Genomic DNA, 20,160 nt, shown 5'->3' on the forward strand with positions numbered 1-20,160 from the left:
TCAGAGACTCGGATACCTGCACGGGCGAGTCGAATTCATCTGCAATTTCCAAATGATATTGGTTGTAGATCCCCATGAGCCTGAGGATTAGAGTGGTTCGCATTAGCTTGTATCACAGTAAAAGAGAGTCAATCTCACTTCTTGGCTAGCTTTTGGCCATCACCATAGTGAGTGTGGGCGAGTTCGTTGATGTAACGGACGTCGAAGACCTAGATAGTCAGCACCCCCACGTCAAACATATGCAAGATGATCCTACCAATTCTTTAGTCATATTGACACCTGGCATGTGTCAATTACTCCGTGTGAGTTAGGTATATTAAAGTGGAGTCGAATGCTTCAAGGCACAATTGACGGGGAAAATGGCTGTTCATCCACACTTGTAGCTGATCCCGTTGCCACCAAAACGAGGGAATGTTCGAATCGTGATATCATCAGCCCATATCATTATACTGTTTTGTAGAGTACAACAGTGTTGATCGATGTCATCGTTGTTATGATAAGGACAACCACGGTACATGACCCGTCATGAACAATTCATTCTCGGTGTTTCAACGGATTCGGAAGGGATGACTTCAGTTCCACGTGGTCGTTATCGTGGCCGCTTCATTGGTACATTCAATTAACCACAAACATCGTTTCATTCTAGGTTATGCATCGTGCAATCTGACATGCAGATCGGACGTTAGATCCAAACGCAATCCTCATGGCATCGGATTGTGCCGGATCCCCACACGTCGGATCTTCCGAAATAATTGTGGGGATGATTGACCCCAGACTCCCATAAAGCTTCGTCACTGCCCCTCTTCAACTCCAACCAAACACATCATGTCGCTCGAAACCCCCATAACAGTACTCTACAAAGAGATCAATGGTAGCAAGATCACCACAGATGTCTACCTCCCGAAAACTACCTCGTCATCGCCGCTGAACTATCCCGTGGGTGGGTATTTTCTTCTCCGGCATTTCCGAATACCAGCTCGACGGGGGCATACTGGATCGAAGACTGGATGCTAACTTGCAAGTCGATAGTGATTGATATTCATGGCGGCGCTTTCATGCTCGGCCATTCCAAGATGGTCTCCATGGCCCAGATAAATGACTGTCTGGAGCGCGGGTGGATCGTCCTCGTTCCAAACCATCGGCTTTGTCCCGGTGTGAATTTGCTTGAGGGTCCTATGCAGGATATTCGCGATTTGCTTACTTGGGTCTATGATGGTCACCTCGATGCGGTTCTAGCGGAGCAGGGACCGCACCGTGTTGATATGGAGAATGTCGCCGCTTTTGGAACCTCGTCTGGTGGACAGTTGGCTCTGAGTTTGGTATGGTTTCCTTTTATCCTTGGACTCATACTATGAGTTTACAAGGGAGATTCATAACTCGACGGAAGCTAACAGAAACAGGGCTTCAACACACCTAAACCACCCAAGGCTATCTTCTCTCTGTATGGCGCTGTGCACTTTACGCATCCATTCTGGAAACAGGAGCTCCCCCATGTCGCAGCTAAACTCCCGCCTAATCTAGAGGAATCCTTCCTCAACAAGATCTACGAAGAGTTCCCTGTTCCAACAGACAGTTCAGTCTCTCTAGAAGGACAGAGCGAGTCCGGCGCCTCGAAGGGCCCCAACTTCTCGCAACCCCGCGACGCATTTGCCTTCACTCAGATCTCCTCTGGCAAGGTGATGTCTGCTATCTATCCTCCCGGTGAAGCTGGTGGCTCCGATGAGGGATACAAGCTGGTTGACCCGGTTCAAAATATTTCGGCTAATTTCCCGCCTACATACATTGTACATGGACTTGCGGATACCATGGTCACTATCGACGTGAGTCGGGAGCTGTATAAGCGCCTGTCTGAGGCTGGTGTTCCTTGTGGAATGACCGAGGTTCCCGGAGAGGAACACACTTTCGCGATGATGATGAAGGTCGGATCGAAGACTTGGTGGTTACAGCGGGAAGGATTTGATTTCTTGGAGAAGTATATTGGAAAAGGACCGCTCTAGTATGCAGACATAATGAAAGACCAAAGCTCGGTCCACAAGGCTCTATGTACAGATTTCACATTAAACGTAGTATGTAACGTCAAAAGATAGTATGGAACACCAGGATGTATAGATGGAGGAAGATTAAGGTTTAGATAGCTGTTCTTTCCGGAAGAAGAGCAAGAATCCCGCGCTATCAAGACATGTTAGCTGTGTTAATAGTTTCAGAGCGTAGATCGACTTACCAAATCAAAAGCTGACAGAACAATGCCACCCAGAACCAAGCATTTGCTAGTGCTTCGGCACCCTTGGTCATATCCGGAGAAATTGGCCCGGGACCAACGGCGTTAGGACCGAAAGCTCTAGCACAAATCGTTGCGATAGAACCGAGAACTTGCGACGCCATGAGGGCGAAACACATATGCACTCGGGTCAAGGTTTGCAGAAGGATGATACCGAATCCAAGACCTTGGATGGAATCCAACACACCCAGCCACAGCCAGATACTGCGCGATGCCAGGGCTCCACCGGTGAGTCCTCCTGCAACCCACGGTAGGTAGTATCCGATACCGGAAACAGCCCACCAAATCTGGATGAAGCGTGGTGCGCCGAGGCCGCATGCGAAGACGGGAAGGAACCAGGTGTGTCTCTTGGAGAAACGGCTGACGATGTAGAGGAAAATGCACCAGACAACGCCGAAGAAAAGAACGCAGAGGAGGACGATTTCCCAGGGTTTAGTGTGGATGGAGTTCCATAGGACTAGAAGAATGATTCGTTAGTACATCGCGATATCGGGATCGAGTGAATGAAACTCACAGCTCCAGTTGCGACCGTATGGTGCGCTGAGGAAGAAGTTTTGCAGAATGACAGCTACAAAATTCCAGAGAACGATCTTTCGTCGGAAGAGGGACTTGTAGAATGAAGGCACCTTGCCTGGCTTCTGACGGTAGTAATCGGGAAGTCCGAAAATCAGGAGAATACCAATACCCCAGAGGAAAATGGCAATTGGGTAACAGATGGCACTGAAGAATGTTAGTAGCTGCAGGAAATTGAGAATAAAGAGGATACATACGTCATCTTCCAGGTGCTGGCGATGGTGTTGGTGGAAGTCAAGAGGCCTTGACTAGAGGCTTTACTCAAAGTCGAACCCCAGTACCAGAGAGCAATCACGTATGCCTGCTGAATACCCTGAATAACACAGGCACGGAAAATCCATGTTTCGACCGGAGCACCTCCCTCGTCACCAAAGTTCGATGCGAAGAAGATAGATCCGCTGGATGAAGCAGCGGCGTAGCATCCACTGCCAATGTTTTGAATCCATCCTTGGGCGAACGAGTTGCCCTCCCAGTGAGCAGAGCCAATCAAGAGGAAAGCAAAACCATAGAAGAACCATGGTGCTGAGAGACAGACGTAAGATTTGAAGTAGCGGTACACGAGCCACCAGCAAATAGAGGTGATGGCGTATGTGGTCGCGATACCATACAGCTTCTCGGCTGTCTCACCGACCTCACCTGTGAGCAGGGTAATCTGGTAGGAGTTTGCGGCGATGATCTGACCAAGAGCAAGGAAGATGGAGTAGACGGGCCAATCTCCGATCTTGATTTGCATCCATTTTCTCAGTCCGGTAGGAGGAACGTAGTCCTTTCCGAGAAGGAATTCATCATCCCATTCGTCGCCATTCTCGCTATCGGCAACGTGTGTCATGGCCTCATCATTGTAAGAAGGAGATGGAGAGTGACTGTTCTTGGAGCGGAAGACGGACGGGGTAGGTGACTTGTGAGCGTGGCGACCCAATTTGGCGTTACGGAACTTGTCGAACCACTCCTGCTCACTCTTGACCAGATACTCTTCGATACAGAGTGCACCTTCGGAGTTGGACCCGTTCAGGTCAGCCAACATGTGTTCGAAGGTGTGGTAGTATTCGCCATTGCCATCAGTGAAGAATGGATCGACCTTCTGCAATTTGAAGTCCTTCTTGTTGCCAACCACGGAGTCGAGCGACAGAACAGAGGCACTACTCAGTCTGTTGGTCTCCGCGAAGGATCGAGGAGGCAGCAGAAGCTGATCGGCGGCCGGCGGTGTGCCCGGGCTAGCCAGAGGGGACATGTACCTAGCATGCACAGACTCTTGACTAGGGACACGTCTGTGGCTCGGGATATCGTGTCGCTGGAAAGCGTGAACGTGTCTGCTTTCCTCAACCTGAGCCGGAGTAAGCGTGTACTCTTCGTTGCTATCATCATCACCACTTTCTTCGGCAATGGCGTCAATCTCGCTGTCCGTCTCTCCTGAGTCTTCGCTGCTTTGACCATTACGGCGGTTTCCACGATGACCGGGACCCGAGCGCACACCGAGAGAAAGGGATCGACTCAGACCAGACTTTGGCTTTTCAGTCTCAGGACCTGCATCACGGCTGTAGATGTTGCGACTCGAGGCTCCTAGGTCAGTGACCTGGCTGAAGCTGGAGTAGCTGCTATCTCTGGAATGCGGGAACGCGGCATGCATTCCTGGTGAAGGCAATGGGCTCAGTCCCTCACTCGGAGATCTGATGGTGCTATCTCTGGGCGTATGAATGCGGCTTTGGTGGGTCTTGGTTGACTCCTTGTTGTGAACTTGAATTGCTGTAGATTGCAGAATCTCGAGATCCTCAACCCACTGAGCGACAGGGAAACGCTGCTTGGCAGATCTCGCACGCATCATAGCACGCGTAGCAGTCTTGGAGCTGAGCGCAGCATCAATAGCCAATTTGAACTGGACAAGAAGATGCGATGTGGATGTTGATTCAACATTATACCACCAGCCGGGCATTTGACCCAGACCACCGACACGCGCACCAATACCAAGTGCACCCTTGCGACCGAATTCGACGGCGACAAGACCGAAGGGCTCATCACGAGACGGGATGAGAGCGAATTCAGCACCAGAGAAGATGAAAGGCGGCAGAGCAGTGAACTCGGGCTTGGAGAAGACTCGTCCGGGGTAGACTTCCATCATGCGACCAAGCTTCAGCGCGGCGAACTTTCCGTACAAGTCAATCACGGGACCGATACAGATAAGCTGCACGTTAGGACGAGCTTCCATAACAGCGGGCATGGCGTCAGCGATCAGATCGACACCCTTCTGCATGGACCAACGACCAACGAAGACCAGAAGGTCGGCGTCCGGGTTTTGCTCAAGGCCAGCCCACTCCTGTGCCTGTCTCTTGAGTTCTCCACGGCCTGCTTCGTACTGAGCATCGACTGTGATGTCTTCCTCCTTGGTAGGTTGCTTGGTCCATTCTCCAACATCCGAAGGGTCGGGGTTCGGCAAGTTACCAATCTTGCGAAGACCCCAGAAAATGGGATAACGAGCGTAAGATCGCTTGCCGTATTTCTTTGACACACCGACCGCACCGAAACCTTGTTGCTGAACGCGGAGGTAGCTGGCTCCGGCGTGAAGCAAGTTGAACACCTCTCCGAACTGGACATAACGGCGCGCTGTTTCCTCGTCAAGGTTAAAGACCGAGCAGACTTCCTTTCGCTCTTTCACAGTACGCATGGGCCAAAGACCCTGGAACTCGGCGTTGTGGAGAGACAGACAAGCGGGGATAGTGCGCTCAGGGAGGAGGTAGAGAGGAGCGACAGATCCGTGGTAATCGTTAATATGGTAGAGGTCAATAGGGAAACGTTTGATCGCTTCAGCGATACACTGGTTCCAAGCCGAGTAGTAGACTGCACTGTCCAAGTCATCCATGCGAGCAGGGTATGGCTCGGACTTTGACTGTTGACGGAACACGGGCGCATCGAGGAGAACGTAAGTGATATTGTTCAAGACATGGTACTGCACTTGAACCTGGTACGCACTGCCCAGGATAGTCACAGTCATAGGCTCTGCGACTTGATCGACCGGGTAGTCAATGCCGCCGACACAAGGGACGACCCAGATCAGATCTTGATGGCCGAGAGTCTTGCCCATAAGCTGAGCCATGACACCAAGACCTCCGATCTTAATCTTGATTGCCCAATCCTCAATGTCATACTCCATGGTGGCAATGAGGACCATGCGTCGCTTCTCCGACGCACCCGCAGCTCCCAGCGCAGTAGTGCTTTGCATGAAGGCGGACTTGGCTCCACCAAGACGGAACAGCCGATTGTCAGAACCACCCATCATATTGTTGAACGGCTTGAACTTTTGCAAGAGCACCATCGGGGCCAAGCTTCGCTTCTCACTGACACCGACTTGGTTGAACTTGACCTTGTAGAAGGACTTCATGAAGATGTAGACACAGCCACAGCCGGTCAAGATAGGCACAAGCCAGAAAAGCACATACATGGCGATCTGAATAGATTGAGATCCCACAGCGACAAGTTGGTATCGCTGAGTTCCGTCGTTGATTAGCAGCTTCCAGGAAAGATGCCCATTTGATGGGGCGTCGGTGATATTGATCAAGGTAGCCGAGAGAGACGATGGCGGCATGCGATCCAGAACGTTGTCATAGTCAACATCGCCCAGTACCCAGGTCTGATCTGGCTCTCCGTCAGGGTTGACACCCCAAATGTTGAGCTGTCCAACTGCGGGCCATTCGGACGTGAAATGGTATTTCCAGTATCCGTCTTTCTCGTCCAGACGCATGACATTGTCCAGACCACCGTCATATCCGTACTCGTTGTATGGGCCGTTGAAGAAGACATGTGGGAACCGACGTTGGCCAGATCCCCAGTTTGCGTCGCCTTCTTGAACATAGTCACTGCTGCCGGTCCAGCGACTCCAGTACTCAACGCGGACATGATCTCCCTTCCACTCCTGCGCTTTGGTGCCGGACCATGGAAGACGCTCAATTGTGTCATTTCCACCGGTGTAGGGCCTCCAGTCTGAGAAGGTTGTTCCCCAGTTTGTCGAGTATCGGTACTTATCAGCGCCGGCAGCGTGGTGCTGGATGAAAAGGGTGTCATTGCTCGCTTCCTGGTGAAGCAAACTGATGGAATAATTGGCAGAGCTGAAAATCATCGGGTTGTCAACCTGTCCAATGCGGAAGAGGAAGTGGTCATTCGACTCGGTAAACGCAGAGTTGTTGGAGTTGCTGATGTTGTTGAAGTTCAACCGGTGAACTCCGTTATAAACACCAGTGATATTCGCGGCCCACTTGAAGCGACTAGGAATTTCTCCAGTCCATGAGGTGTTTGTGGCAGGGATGGTCGCGCAATGAACAGTACTGCTCTTGAGTGTAGGAGACTTGCCGAATTCGGTGGAGGAGTTGAATGACAGATTGTCTGTCACCGAGTCACAGTCCATTTCCTCGGAGAAGTAGAGCTCGATTTGTACATCTTCCGATTCATTGGGAGCCACTGTCGAGTGGAGAGGATAGTCGTGTCCGGGAGAGAACTTGGTGACCATCGGTCGGGGCGTTTTGAAGCTGTCGATGGGAACGTACGCCCGGAATTCATACCTTTGCAAAGTGAGATTGGAATAACAACCATTGAGCTTGTTTGATCCGTCCAAGTAAAGTTTGACCGGCCCGTCCTCCAGCGTTAATTCATCGTGGGGATAGAAAAGATTCTTCACCGTGGTTCCGGATGCAAATGGAGCAAGTAAGGAATGGTTGTAATCTGTGCAATTAAAGGTATAATCCATGGTCCGGTTGTAATTTTGGTAAACAAGCCAGACGGTTTGGTTGTTGGCAGCAGATCCCAAATCTTGGATTTCGGAGTTGATGTACCGGGCGACAGACCACATTCCAGTTTCGGTCTTCGTCTCGTTAGATCCAGGGTATTGAAGTTCCTTTGTGCTGTTTGACAAATTCCTCATGACATAGCCGTCGTTAAGAACAGGGTATAGTTCACGCAGTTGATACATGTGCTTCATGATATTGCGCACCGGGTGGGTAGGATCACGGTGATCATAGGCAACGGCTTCATCATGACAGCCCTGACGACCGTTGTCAATGGGCCACTGGTAATATTGCGTTGAGTTCAACGCAAAGCAACCGTGTGTCCTCCAGGCATTTGCAGGAGACATAGATTGACGTCCGTAGATGTAGTTCTCTGCGGTTGCATCCAAGATGTAAAAGGCCTGCTCTTCGCCCCAGAGCATAAGAGGGATACCGGGAATAAGCAAGGTGGTGATGAATTGGCCTAGAAGTTGTCTTTGCACACCGAACTCGATAGCAGGCCAGCGGAACACATCTTGGTTGGTGGCGCCAAACATGTGGCGAGGATCGAACTTGCCAGTGTTGGCATTTACCAAATCGTTTGACTGCAAAGTCCAATTCCATGCCTCAACCCAGTTTACAGGCGTGTCGTAACCAGCTGAAAGCGATCCGTCCATACCCAGGAATCTGGTCAGAGCACGGTAGGTGGAATAGTGGAAGGCTGCACCGTCAATCGCTTCATTACCGATGTCACGCAAGAAGTACTGCGCCGCAGTGTCATTGCTCATCTTCATCGCATCGGTCGGACTCGGCGAGATCTGGTCGGGCTGTCTACCACGGCCAACATAGACAGCACCAAAAGTGTTACCACCTGTGATTTCACCGGCAATGAAGAAGTTCTCCTTTCCAACAGCACGCGCACACTCGCGGTAGGCGGAGGACATATCTCCCAGCGCGTCGACTGTAGACTGGGTGGCTTTGTCGTATCGGAAACCATCAATATCCAAGGAAGTAATGATCATGCAAGAATGCCGGATCAGTCGTTCGCGCACTGGAGGATACCATTCACGTAGACGATCCTGCACGGAGGCGAACTTGGCCAGTTCACGTTCCCAATCAGGGAACACACCGAAAGCCTCAACATCACCGTACTGGTCGAAATCACTGTCGTAACATCCAACCAGACCAGAGATCTGAGATTCGTTGACAGGGTATCCATTCTCGTACCAGAATCGAGGGTAATCACAAGTTTCGTTGTATGTTTGACCGATATCGAAATCGACGTATCGACGGGCGGTTTTCCAGGTGGTTCGGTGCTCTTTCACGGTGAAGGGAGCCGTGGTATTCATGTATCCGTCGAAACCGATCAAATCACCCATTCTGAAAGGAAAAACGAAACATGTTAGCTTGTTGCTAACGTATGGAGAGGTCATTACTTACGTTGCGATTGTATTGTCGAACAGAACGTACATCCCCCGCTTGTGTATTTCAGTAATAGCATCGCGCCAAACTTGAATAGTACCATAATGTTGGTCAAGCAGAGTTGTATCCAAAGCTGAATATCCGTCAAATCCCCAGGGTTGATTCATTAACGAAGTTCCGGCGAGATAAATGCCCTGTTATCGTGTGAGCAGCTGCGTTCACCTTTTAAAGTGGAGCACAAACCTTGATTCCCATTCCCTGTAAATAATCCAACGTATCAACCAGACCAGCTACATCACCACCGTGACGCATCTGGTTGGAGTTCAGATCATGCTCGAATAATGTGCCATTAATATTATCGTTTGTAGGGTCGCCGTTGACGAAGCGGTCCAGAAAGATGGTGTAAAATGGAAATCGCCAATTATCTGGAGAAGGAAAGTATTTCCCTTCATGATCCGGCCATGTTCCCCAATAATCGGCTGGATTTGTAGCGGTTTTATTTTCGTTCAGATTGTATTGGGTCAATGACGGGTCGTAGGGCCAGGAGATAGCGGTTTTGGCGCAAAGCGCAACGAGCGCAAGAGAGGACCACCACCCCATGCTTGCTGCTGGGTGTGAGGAACCTCAAAGAATTTCGAGCTTCAAACGAACGAGGGTATTGGAAAAAGAGAAGAAAAGTAGGTGAGAAAAATGCGCAGAGCTCACTCTTGGTCCGCGAGTCAGCGCAAGAGTAGCTTTTCAAAAACGAGTGGACGACATGCACTGCAGATGCCGATAAGATCAGGAATACGAGAAGGAAAGGAAAGAAAATCAATCCATAAGATAATAATTGATCACATAGGGAAAATGCACAGATGACGGGGTATTTAGTGGCGTGTAGTGCTAATGTATCGCGCAAGAACTAAAGAGACTAGGCTAGGCGACATTTCTATTCTTGACTTACACATGAGACATAAAACGAGGCTGAAATGATTAATACTACTTGGCATTAGCACAGACATCGGTTTCCTTCCGGTTCAGACAGCATTTCAGAGTCTGCGGAGCACCATCAGCCGGTGTACTCCGGGACCAATTTGCTCAGCCTTATGCGGGCAACGCTTTCCCATGGATTCTACGACCTTGCTTTTTCTCGGAGGGGCAAACGGCATACAAATACGACGACAGAAATGCACACCGAAGTGTAAGCTGGCTGCAATTGATCGAAAGGCGTCGGATTGACTTTTTATCTCTGAACGACCTTGGACGGCTCATACGATCTAAAAAAAGATGCGAACGCCTATCGGAGGCTCTCAATACGTGTTTCCTCTGGGGACTCGTTTATTTTCCTGGTGTGACTATCGTATTTCTCCTTTTTTGATTAGTATTTGTTTCCACTTGGGCAGAGATACTCTCGCAGACCCTTCGCGGACCCACTCGTACCGATGGAAAGATACAACGTGGAATATTATACGTCAATCATGTACGACGGATCACAAAAACGTGGGCCTGGTCTCGTTCCCACATGGGTGACACCCAGGTTCATGTTTCAGTAAGTTTCAGTAATTTTGTGTGGATATTGCCTCGACGGGGGGCCCTGGAGAGTCGAGCTCCGCGTAGGGCTGTAATCATTCATGAATCGATGTCGATGTCGATGCCGATCCATCTTTTAAGTATTGATTTTCTCCTGGATGGGTCTGATGGACAAAAATTTCCATTCCCCTCGTGCCCCCTAATATATTGCGGTACCTGTCGGGATGGCGCCGTTGTCGAATCCCGATATGGTGTTCGGCTCCGGTGGGTCCATCGGACTGACCCGACGTGAAATCGCCGGTGTTTGTAATTTTCAAACATTGAAAATTACAAGATCCCCCGTACCTGATACAGTCTCACTCCAAAACCATGGTTCGGTCATTTACCACTCTCTTATCTTGGGGCCCGGTTGCCAGACAGCCAATGGCGGGTCATGGAGCAAAGTGCCAAGAGACCGTTCTATGCATCCATTATTTGTTCTCAATTTTGAATACCGTACTTTTGACGATCAGGGGTTATTGTTTTTTTCCGTGCAGGGACCAGACCTAATTTGAAATGCTTGAATTCTACCTATATCTGTGGACTGCAAATCTTGGAATGCGATAGCCTCCAGGGTTCATCGCAAAGGCAATCTTAACATCCGCAGCCTTGATGACATTTTTCGGGTGAACCTAAGTTTTTTTGTGCGCCAACAACCCAAATCCCGTATTAACATGCATGTCTCAGATCGCAAATTTCGCCGATTGTGATAGTGACGCCAAGGTATTGCAGGTAATGCTAGTACTTGACTTGATATCAGTGATCGGTATTGAGAGTGGGGAACAGGAATATTATCAGTCCAAACCCTTTTGCGTCCTGTCTCAGGCCATTGCCTTGATGCCCGTTCTCCATTCTCCATTTCCAGTCTTGCGGTTTAACCGCGGCCACCCGGATGTACATGGATGAGTGTCTCAGCCACCGGGGCACTCCATAGTCATGATTCATGGCCGTCGGTGAAGGCCCACAAATGACTGAGCTAAGCTCATTCCAAGGTCTTCTTCATAACTTCTCTATTTCTGTTCCTGCAGAGTCTTCATGATGAGCAAAAAAAAAAAACAACTAGTTCCTCTCCACTTTGCTTGTTCACCCCACCGGAGATCCTCGACTGGTTTCCCATGGATTTTGAGGATGTGATGGCGCTGTCACGGCGCGGTGTTAACTACCTTAGCCCTGAGCGAAGGCTTGCTGGCGGAAATGACAGCACAAGATTGGACAGGAAAGGCACTAGTCAATGGGGTAACATCCATTTTGTGCTCTGGGGTCTGGTCGTCTGCCCAGATTTCATGGTCAACGATCGCCACAATGCCGCTAGACACGCTAGGGAGCGATTCCCTGCTCCATTCCCTCGGTTCACGTCTTGATCCGGTAGATTTCCCCTCTTCCCCTTGGGCTATGGGCTAGTTTCTTCACTTCAATATTATTCCAATGTTCATTCACTGAGCTTTGTGTCACTCGTTTACTTGCTTTTTTTATTGGCCACATTTGCCTATCCCTTCGTTAAAACTCTCACTACATCGCTCACCTTTCGTATTATCGTGTGCACCTCCCGGGCGCCTCCAGCGCGTCCCATTGCGCGATGCGAATTTCACCGACTCTGCGTCGCCTGACCGGTGGCGTTCTTCTCGTATCATTATTATTCGAGTCAGCAACAGCAGCGACCACGGAACAATGGAAGACCAGAACCGTCTACCAGACGATGACTGATCGCTTCGCTCGCACCGACGGCTCAATCACGGCGCCTTGCAATGCTTCCGCGGGTCTATATTGTGGAGGATCGTGGCAGGGAACGATTGACAAGCTTGACTACATCCAGGACATGGGGTTCGATGCGGTGATGATCTCCCCCATCATCGAAAATGTCGAAGGTCGCGTCTCATACGGAGAAGCCTACCATGGGTATTGGCCACTGGACCTTTATTCCCTTAACTCGCACTTTGGGTCTAAGCAGGATTTGCTGGACTTGAGCAAAGCGGTACACGACCGTGGCATGTACTTAATGATGGACACGGTTATCAACAACATGGCCTACATAACGAACTACAGCAACCCTGCTACGAGCATTGACTACTCGGTCTTCACGCCATTCAATAATGAGGACTATTTCCATCCTTACTGTCTCATTACGAATTGGAACAACTTTACCGACGCGCAACTTTGCCAGACTGGTGACAACCAGACCGCCCTGCCTGACCTATACACTGAGCATGCCGATGTCCAAAATCTGCTTCTTAATTGGACACGCAACACAATGAGCGAATATTCCATTGATGGACTCCGAATCGATGCTGCGAAGAGTGTCACTCCTTCTTTCTTGCGAAAATACTCCGACGAGATTGGTGCGTTCATGACTGGTGAAGTCATGCAACGAGAAGCGGATATCATCTGTGATTATCAGACCAACTACATGGGCAGTCTTCCTAACTACCCTATCTACTATTCCATGCTGGATGCTTTCACGGCGAGCAAGGTTTCCGAGCTGGTCGACTCAGTGCAATCAATGAAGCAATTATGCCCTGATGTCAACGCGCTTGTATCCTTCTCCGAAAATCACGATGTGGAGCGATTCGCTAGCTTCACGGATGACATGTCGGTACGAGCATAACCAGCCTATTACTCAGTTTCCGTACTAATCAAATACTCTCCAGCTCGCCAAGAACGTCGTGACCTGGACCCTCCTGTTTGATGGCGTTCCCTTCATCTACCAAGGCCAAGAACAACATTTCAAGGGAGCTTCCACTCCCCTAAACCGCGCGGCCCTCTGGACATCCGGGTACGATAACAGCAGTACGCTTGTTCCTCTAATCACCACGCTCAACAAGATCCGCAAGCACGCCCAACGGATGGATAGTAGCTACGTTAACACCGCGAGTTACAACATCTACGAAGGAGGCAGTGAACTTGCATTCACAAAGGGTGTTGAGGGAAGACAAGTCATCATGCTCCTTTCTACCCAAGGCGTGAACGGATCTCCATACACCCTCACTTTGCCGGTCACATATAATGCTGGTACGAATGTGACAGAGGTCTTGAGCTGCAAGACCTACATGGTTAATGAATGGGACGCTTCTTTGGTTGTCGATATGGCATCTGGATTGCCGCGGGTGTTCTTCCCTACCAATCTCATGTCGGGTAGTGGAATCTGCGGTTACTCTTCGGCGAATCTTTCTTACACCCAAGTCAAGACTGGGGTAACTTCGCTTGGGAGCAGGACCCAACAAGTTACCGGTCAAGCGGCCCTAGGTGCTTTCTTCCTGGCTTTGATGACCCTTGTGTTTTGATAGGTTAATAACCTTTCCGACATTGCACTTTCTTTCATATTCTTCTATTCAAGATCATGCGTGGATCTGCATTTTTTCTCCGACCATAAGGAGTTGCTTTTTTTTGTGACATTTCGACCCCCAATGTACATATCTTTCTGGGCTTGGTGTAATGATTAGGGAATTCCGTGCATATTAAGGCATCTATCGAAGCTCCTAGCTTAATGATAATCTCGGTTAATATCTTAGTGCATCCTCACGAACTGAAGGTCAAGGTAATTTAATTTACGGATGTTTCCGTTCCGTAAGACAAAAATAGAGAGACCCGCCCATTGAGTTTTTCAACTCCACCGACCCAGTGCTTTTCCCAGGTACAGTGAGACACCTGAGTTCAACTAATCGTGAATTCAAGGCAACGAAATTACCTTTTTGAAAGGCTCTTCATGCCAACGATTCCCGAGGTCCAACAAGCTCTGTTTCTGTCCCAGGCTTATTGGTCATAACAATTAACGGTCATTGCCGAGTGATCCGGGCAATGATTTCCTTCCTCTCCTGGTGTACCGGGTCCCACCGAAAATCAAATACAGGAAAACAAGGTATGTACACAAGCCTCTAAATTCGGGAGATCCTCAATAACTTGTATGAAAAGCACATGTCGATCTTCCACGTGCATGGGAAGCCCCAGAAAATGCACTAATTTTTCAAGCATTCGAATGGCATGTACCTGCCGATCAATGCCATTGGAATCGCTTGCGATGTGCGCTTCCAGACCTCAAAAGCCTCGGGGTTAATCAAATATGGGTTCCGCCCGGATGCAAAGGGATGGATCCCGCCGGCAATGGGTATGACATTTATGACCTTTTCGATCTTGGGGAGTTTGATCAGAAGGGAGCTATCTCCACAAAATGGGGTAGTAAGAAGGAACTAGTGGAGTTCACGCGTGAGGCGCGTGAACTAGGAATTGGGATTATTTGGGATGCTGTTCTTAATCATAAGGCTGGTGCGGACTTTCCGGAGCAGTTCGAGGCGGTTCAAGTACATCCGAAAGGTACGTTTTGATTTCTTCGTATCAAAGGGTTGGAAATTTTTACTAATCCCTTTCGTTTAGAGAGGAATGTTGAGGTATCTGAGCCATTGAAAATAGATGGCTGGGTAGGCTTTGACTTTGCTGGTCGTGGTGAATCTTACAGTTCCATGAAATACCGCTGGCAACATTTCAGTGGCGTTGACTGGGACGATAGGAGCAAACAGCAGGCCATCTACAAGATTTCAGCGCCTGGGAAGGGATGGGCGTCAGACGTTTCGACGGAACTTGGGAATTATGACTACCTGATGTTTGCTAATCTGGATCATTCTCACCCCGAAGTCCGGCAAGATCTCCTCAACTGGGGAACATGGATTACCGATGAACTATCCCTCAGTGGAATGAGGCTGGACGCCGCAAAGCATATCTCCGCTGGATTTCAAAAAGAGTTTGTGGCTCACGTTCAACAGACGGCCAACCCAGAATTTTTCGTTATTGGCGAGTATTGGACTGGAAACCTTTCAGAGCTCCTTGATTATCTCAATAAGCTGGGGCACACAGTTGCAGCTTACGATGTGCCTCTTCTTGATAAATTCTCAAGATTATCCCATCAGCGGGCTGCTGACCTCCGTGGTATCTTTGAAAATACGCTGGTGCAATGCAGGCCAGATCATGCCGTGGTAAGCAAACTCCCACCAAAGTCAAGACCGGTACTGATATACGAAGACGATCGTGTCAAACCACGATACGGTGAGTACACCACCAGTCTACTTTTGAATTTCAGCCTCGTGTGGCAATACTAATTCCAGCCCTGAAAGCAACCCGGACAGATGCTCGAAGTAAGTACATAGCCCCCTTGCCATGTCAGGCTGACCGCTCACAACTCTAGACCCCAGTCGCCGCAGAATTCAAACTCATATCATATGCACTAATCCTACTCCGAAAAGGGGGCTTCCCTTGCTTATTCTATGGTGATGTATACGGGATCCGAGCCAACGTGACAGCTCCGATGACACCCGCCTGCAACGGAAAACTGCCCATGCTCGTCAAAGCACGAAAGCTCTATGCGACTGGAGAACAGAAAGACTACTTCGACCAACCAAACTGCATTGGTGCGTGTTGCCCCTGAACTACGAGTCACTAAAGCTGACGTACGACAGGATTCGTCCGTACTGGTGTTCCCGGAGGTTCTTCCGGGCTTGCCTGTATCATCAGTAATGCAGGACCTAGCCGTAAGCGGATGTTTATTGGGCGAAATAATACGGGACAGACGTGGATTGATGTATTAGGGAACCATTCTGCGTCTGTTGTCATTGATTGGTGGGGTTATGGTGCTTTCCCCGTCGGCGCAATGAGCGTTAGCGTCTGGGTCGACTCTGCTGCGGTCGATCGAGAGAATTTCCTAAAAGAGTAGTACGTTGTGCGATGGTTTTGTTATCTTTGTGGCTTGTGAGGGCTTGAAGCTAACCGTTCTGACCAGTAACGTGAAGATTTACGAGTAATAGCACCGTTGCGACTTTATTAAGTGGCATTAATCCCTGTTCCCCCCTATCAAGTTACAATTCTCAATCTCCTTTGCCATCTCAAGCGATAATAATTTGTTACTCTGTAATATAGCCTAATCTGCCCTGTAACCCGGTCACTAGTAAAGATGACGCTGCTATACATAGTCGGCGCATGCTCGGTGAGACACGGTGGCCTGTTCCTGAATCGCCGCGTGGGGCAGCAACGAGTGTCTTAGGGCAGAGATTTTTGCCCCCATTCCTTGTTTCTTGGTCTGAATGCGGTAATCTGCGGAAGGCCTCAGCACCATCGAGCTTCCGCCAAGCCATTGTTAATCTCCACCAACTCTCAAGCTCGATCTGTTTGTTACGCTTAATAATAGAATTTTCGCTTGGATACTGGAAATGTAAATCTCGTATTGAGGCTTGGCCATTATTCTCACTAAACCCTGTAGTGTAAGTTGAAGAATTCTACCTACATCATACACATTGAAGTCTGAAGCTCTCATGTGGCGGGGAGGTGTGTATAGGTGTCAACAGCCTCAATGTGCGGGCCGTGTGTATCAGGGGCTGCAGGAATAAAGTGATAGAATGTAACCTTGCAATCCATCCAGATGGTACACGCGGATACCAAGATAAGGATAAAATACGGCAAATTTGCATACCAAAGATACCACCAAAAATACACCAAGCACCGACTTATCGGGCACTAGCTCGAACCGAACGCTAGCGCACCGCCATGGACGCCATTTAGGCTCGTTCCTCACTAGCGACGCGCCAAACGACACCAAGTGGGGAAGGGTCTACAAGGGTCTTTATCAAGCCAATCGGCTTAATCCTAGTCCGACGTGCGCAAAAATACTAGCCAATACATTGGCTAGCGCAGAAACATCTTCCCAGTGTGACTTGGATCTCTGAACTGTGGGTATTTTCAATCGAATTCGCTCTCGGATTCGGAGCTTTGATTACCTTGGCGGAATGAAAATTTTGTGAGCGCTAGTGCGCTAGCACCGGCATCAGGTCCCGCTTGACGAGGTCCATGGTTACCCTCTTGAGACCCTGAAAGACATCGTGTTGTAAGATCATCGCCTCCATATACACGTTGATTCAGATATTATTAGATTTGTTTTCAGGTTTGCCTGGTTGTTAGAGGAGCCGGTTCTGAGACTTTGTTTCGTGTGCGTTTTCTTAGGCGCGTTTGTTACTTAGCCTAACCTTCTGTCGTATATATACAATCTACAGCACATCCGCTAATCTTCCTTCTTCCATCATTCGTTATCACTTGTTTACATCTTTAATTTGCCCTTCTGCCCTTTCCAACCCTCTTCATCACCCTTTGTCACTCGTTCACTACAAGCTTTCGCTTTTTAATCTGCAATCATGCGTTTCACACTCGCTTTGTCTACTCTGGCCATGGCCATCTCCGTTGGAGGTAAGCTTGACTCATGCTCATCACAAGCACTTTTACTGACGCATTATCCAGCCATCACCGTCACCGAGCCTAAGGAGGGTGCCGATATCACTTCCTCCAGCTCTCTGGATGTGAAGTGGACTTACGTCAAGTATGTACCCACACCAACCTCAATTGTTTCAAGCTAACCCGATCAGCACCGATGAGACGAGCCTCGACATCTACCTCGTCAACCAAGCAGTTTACCCTAACGTGAACAAGAAGCTTGCCTCCGACGTCAGCACCTCCGATGGCTCCTACACCGTGAATGTCGGCAACATTCCTTCGGGGTATGAATGACTGAGCCTTGATACTTCACTTCGCTTGACTTTTTGATCTAACTTGCCAATAGCCACGGCTACCAGATTAGCCTGAAGTCCGATGAAGAACACAACACTGGAATCCTTGCTCAGTCCAACCAGTTCAACGTGACTGAGTCCGCCAGCAAGTCTACTTCTTCTTCGTCCACCGAATCCAGCACCTCGTCGTCTACTAAGACTACCACCGCGACCTCCATGGATGCCGTGTCCACCACCACCTTCACCTCCACTGGTTCGGACACCACCATGACTGGTACTTCCACTATGACTGCCAGCAACGGTGCAAGCACCGCCTCGGGCATGATGACCTCTGCTTCTTCCACCGCCAACTCCACTGCCGCTGCTACTGCTACTCCTTCCGCTGGTGCTGGTTTCGCTGTCGCCGCGCACCCCGCTGCTGCTATCGGCGTTGTCGGTGGCCTTATGGCTTTCATGCTGTAAAAGCAATACCACGGTACGAAACTTCAGGATGTTAGACGATAGCTTCGAGCTTTCGTGTGTGATTGAGTGTCTATTTTGAGCGGATGTACCCCATGATACATATCCATGCATCGTGGCTGTGTCCGTGTTTTCGAGGTTTCAATGTTTCAAAGGTTTAGAACGAATACTTTTCTTGTCATGTCCGTTTCTTAATAAACGTTTAATGTGATACGTCATTAATTTAGCTTTTAAATGTTCCATCAATATTTTTTCGATTTTTCTACCTCTCGAAGATGATAGGGCTTTCATACACTTTGTATTCATGTAATTTATGCCTTGCCAGTCATTTACTGTCAAGGGATATCAGCACAGATAGTTGACTTTGGATGCTTTGCGCAGCAGTGCCATAATGGATTGTTTCTCTCTCTTTTCAACATCTCTTACCCACTACCCTGACGTTCTTCCAAAAAAGAAATGTTCTCGGTTTAAAGCGTCACATCCTTGGTTTAAGAGATACCGGAAATATACCACGTCCTATCCTCCGGGATGAAATGTTCCTAGCTGAGCGCTTGACGAGCTCAATTTACTTGTGGAATGCGGTATGCCTACATTTTCCTCTTCGTTCGAATAATCATTGAAGCTGCTTCCTCGGATTTCGACAACGCACAATTCCCTACTGGGAGCATACCTTGCACTTTTCTTCTTTGGAAATCCAGAGCAGAGAGAGACGAACACTATTATTCAGCAGCGTTAATCTTGTGCAATGCTGCTTTTAGTGTCCGCTACCATGGATAAATCTGAAGTCTAAAGCTCCATGCCAATGGCTTATACCAGACAATGATGATAGATGGACCATCAACGACCCGACGGATCCCTCGCAGATTTTCAGGTTGAAAAACTGCAGCTGACAAAATGGTCGACGACGTTATATATTCAACAGGATGTTGAAGACATACGATTATGACGGACGATGGCAAGCAGCGACTCATGATGACGACTATAAATATACAAAATGCCCAAAGGTAGGCATATCCACAGCAATGAGTTATCCTTTCTATTTCCATTTTTGACAGCTACCCGTTGGTTGGGAAGGGGTCCTTTGCGGTAAAACAGAGCCCGGCTGACGGTAGGCGTCATCGTGTGAATACCATGGCTGGAAGGGTGGCAAGTTTGAGAACAACCCAGGGGAAGGTCTTCGAAGGTTGTTTTAGAACGGAATCGCGAGGACTAGGCGGAGGTGAGCGACGTGATCTTCGAGGGATTCCGATGCCACAAGAATATCATCAAGATACGCACCACAGAATTCGACAAATTTTTTCAGACATAGATCCATCTCCCGCTGCACGTATGGGACGCTATTCTGAAATCCCATGATCGCGACATGAAAAATCTCCTGTCCCCTATGTGAAATGACGGCCATCCTGTTCCTATGTAATATATGGTGCGAAATTGATAAAAAGATTTCTCTGCGTCCATGACCCTAACGTATGGCTTACCTTGGACCATGGCGAGGATGTCGTCCAACGTGGGAATAGGATACACATCTGGAACGGTGATCTTGTTGAGACCACGAATGTCGACCACCACGCGTGCCTTGCGAAGTGTTGCGCCATCTGGC

At 49.1% G+C, this 20,160-nt stretch overlaps 6 protein-coding genes across 6 annotated transcripts; 5 read left to right on the forward strand and 1 right to left on the reverse strand.

Moving 5' to 3' along the window:
* Positions 1 to 825: 825 nt before the first annotated feature.
* N7484_011886 (uncharacterized protein) lies at positions 826 to 1,997 on the forward strand (the record flags this gene model as incomplete). Its single annotated transcript, XM_057122273.1, has 3 exons — positions 826 to 940; positions 1,030 to 1,319; positions 1,395 to 1,997. 3 exons carry the CDS (start codon positions 826 to 828, stop codon positions 1,995 to 1,997), a joined length of 1,008 nt encoding a protein of 335 aa, XP_056968027.1.
* Positions 1,998 to 2,120: 123 nt separating this feature from the next.
* Positions 2,121 to 9,621, reverse strand: N7484_011887 (uncharacterized protein; the record flags this gene model as incomplete). The annotated part of the gene is made up of 6 exons (XM_057122274.1): positions 2,121 to 2,169; positions 2,222 to 2,735; positions 2,793 to 2,998; positions 3,049 to 8,979; positions 9,040 to 9,215; positions 9,265 to 9,621. 6 exons carry the CDS (start codon positions 9,619 to 9,621, stop codon positions 2,121 to 2,123), a joined length of 7,233 nt encoding a protein of 2,410 aa, XP_056968028.1.
* A 2,063-nt stretch (positions 9,622 to 11,684) lies between these two features.
* Positions 11,685 to 11,930, forward strand: N7484_011888 (uncharacterized protein; the record flags this gene model as incomplete). The annotated part of the gene is made up of 1 exon (XM_057122275.1): positions 11,685 to 11,930. One exon carries the CDS (start codon positions 11,685 to 11,687, stop codon positions 11,928 to 11,930), a length of 246 nt encoding a protein of 81 aa, XP_056968029.1.
* Positions 11,931 to 12,145: 215 nt separating this feature from the next.
* On the forward strand, positions 12,146 to 13,847 carry N7484_011889 (alpha-amylase; the record flags this gene model as incomplete). The annotated part of the gene is made up of 2 exons (XM_057122276.1): positions 12,146 to 13,159; positions 13,215 to 13,847. 2 exons carry the CDS (start codon positions 12,146 to 12,148, stop codon positions 13,845 to 13,847), a joined length of 1,647 nt encoding a protein of 548 aa, XP_056968030.1.
* Positions 13,848 to 14,361: 514 nt separating this feature from the next.
* N7484_011890 (alpha-amylase) lies at positions 14,362 to 16,352 on the forward strand (the record flags this gene model as incomplete). The annotated part of the gene is made up of 7 exons (XM_057122277.1): positions 14,362 to 14,422; positions 14,476 to 14,874; positions 14,935 to 15,530; positions 15,577 to 15,600; positions 15,740 to 15,962; positions 16,011 to 16,263; positions 16,331 to 16,352. 7 exons carry the CDS (start codon positions 14,362 to 14,364, stop codon positions 16,350 to 16,352), a joined length of 1,578 nt encoding a protein of 525 aa, XP_056968031.1.
* A 1,380-nt stretch (positions 16,353 to 17,732) lies between these two features.
* Positions 17,733 to 18,563, forward strand: N7484_011891 (GPI anchored serine-threonine rich family protein; the record flags this gene model as incomplete). Its single annotated transcript, XM_057122278.1, has 4 exons — positions 17,733 to 17,784; positions 17,836 to 17,914; positions 17,961 to 18,092; positions 18,155 to 18,563. The coding sequence occupies 4 exons, from the start codon at positions 17,733 to 17,735 to the stop codon at positions 18,561 to 18,563; spliced, it is 672 nt and encodes a 223-aa protein (XP_056968032.1).
* Between the last annotated feature and the right edge of the window lie 1,597 nt (positions 18,564 to 20,160).

Source organism: Penicillium longicatenatum (assembly GCF_028827895.1).
Source record: "Penicillium longicatenatum strain IBT 33135 chromosome Unknown contig_7_segment0_segment0, whole genome shotgun sequence".
In the NCBI taxonomy this organism is placed as follows: Eukaryota; Fungi; Ascomycota; class Eurotiomycetes; order Eurotiales; family Aspergillaceae; genus Penicillium; species Penicillium longicatenatum.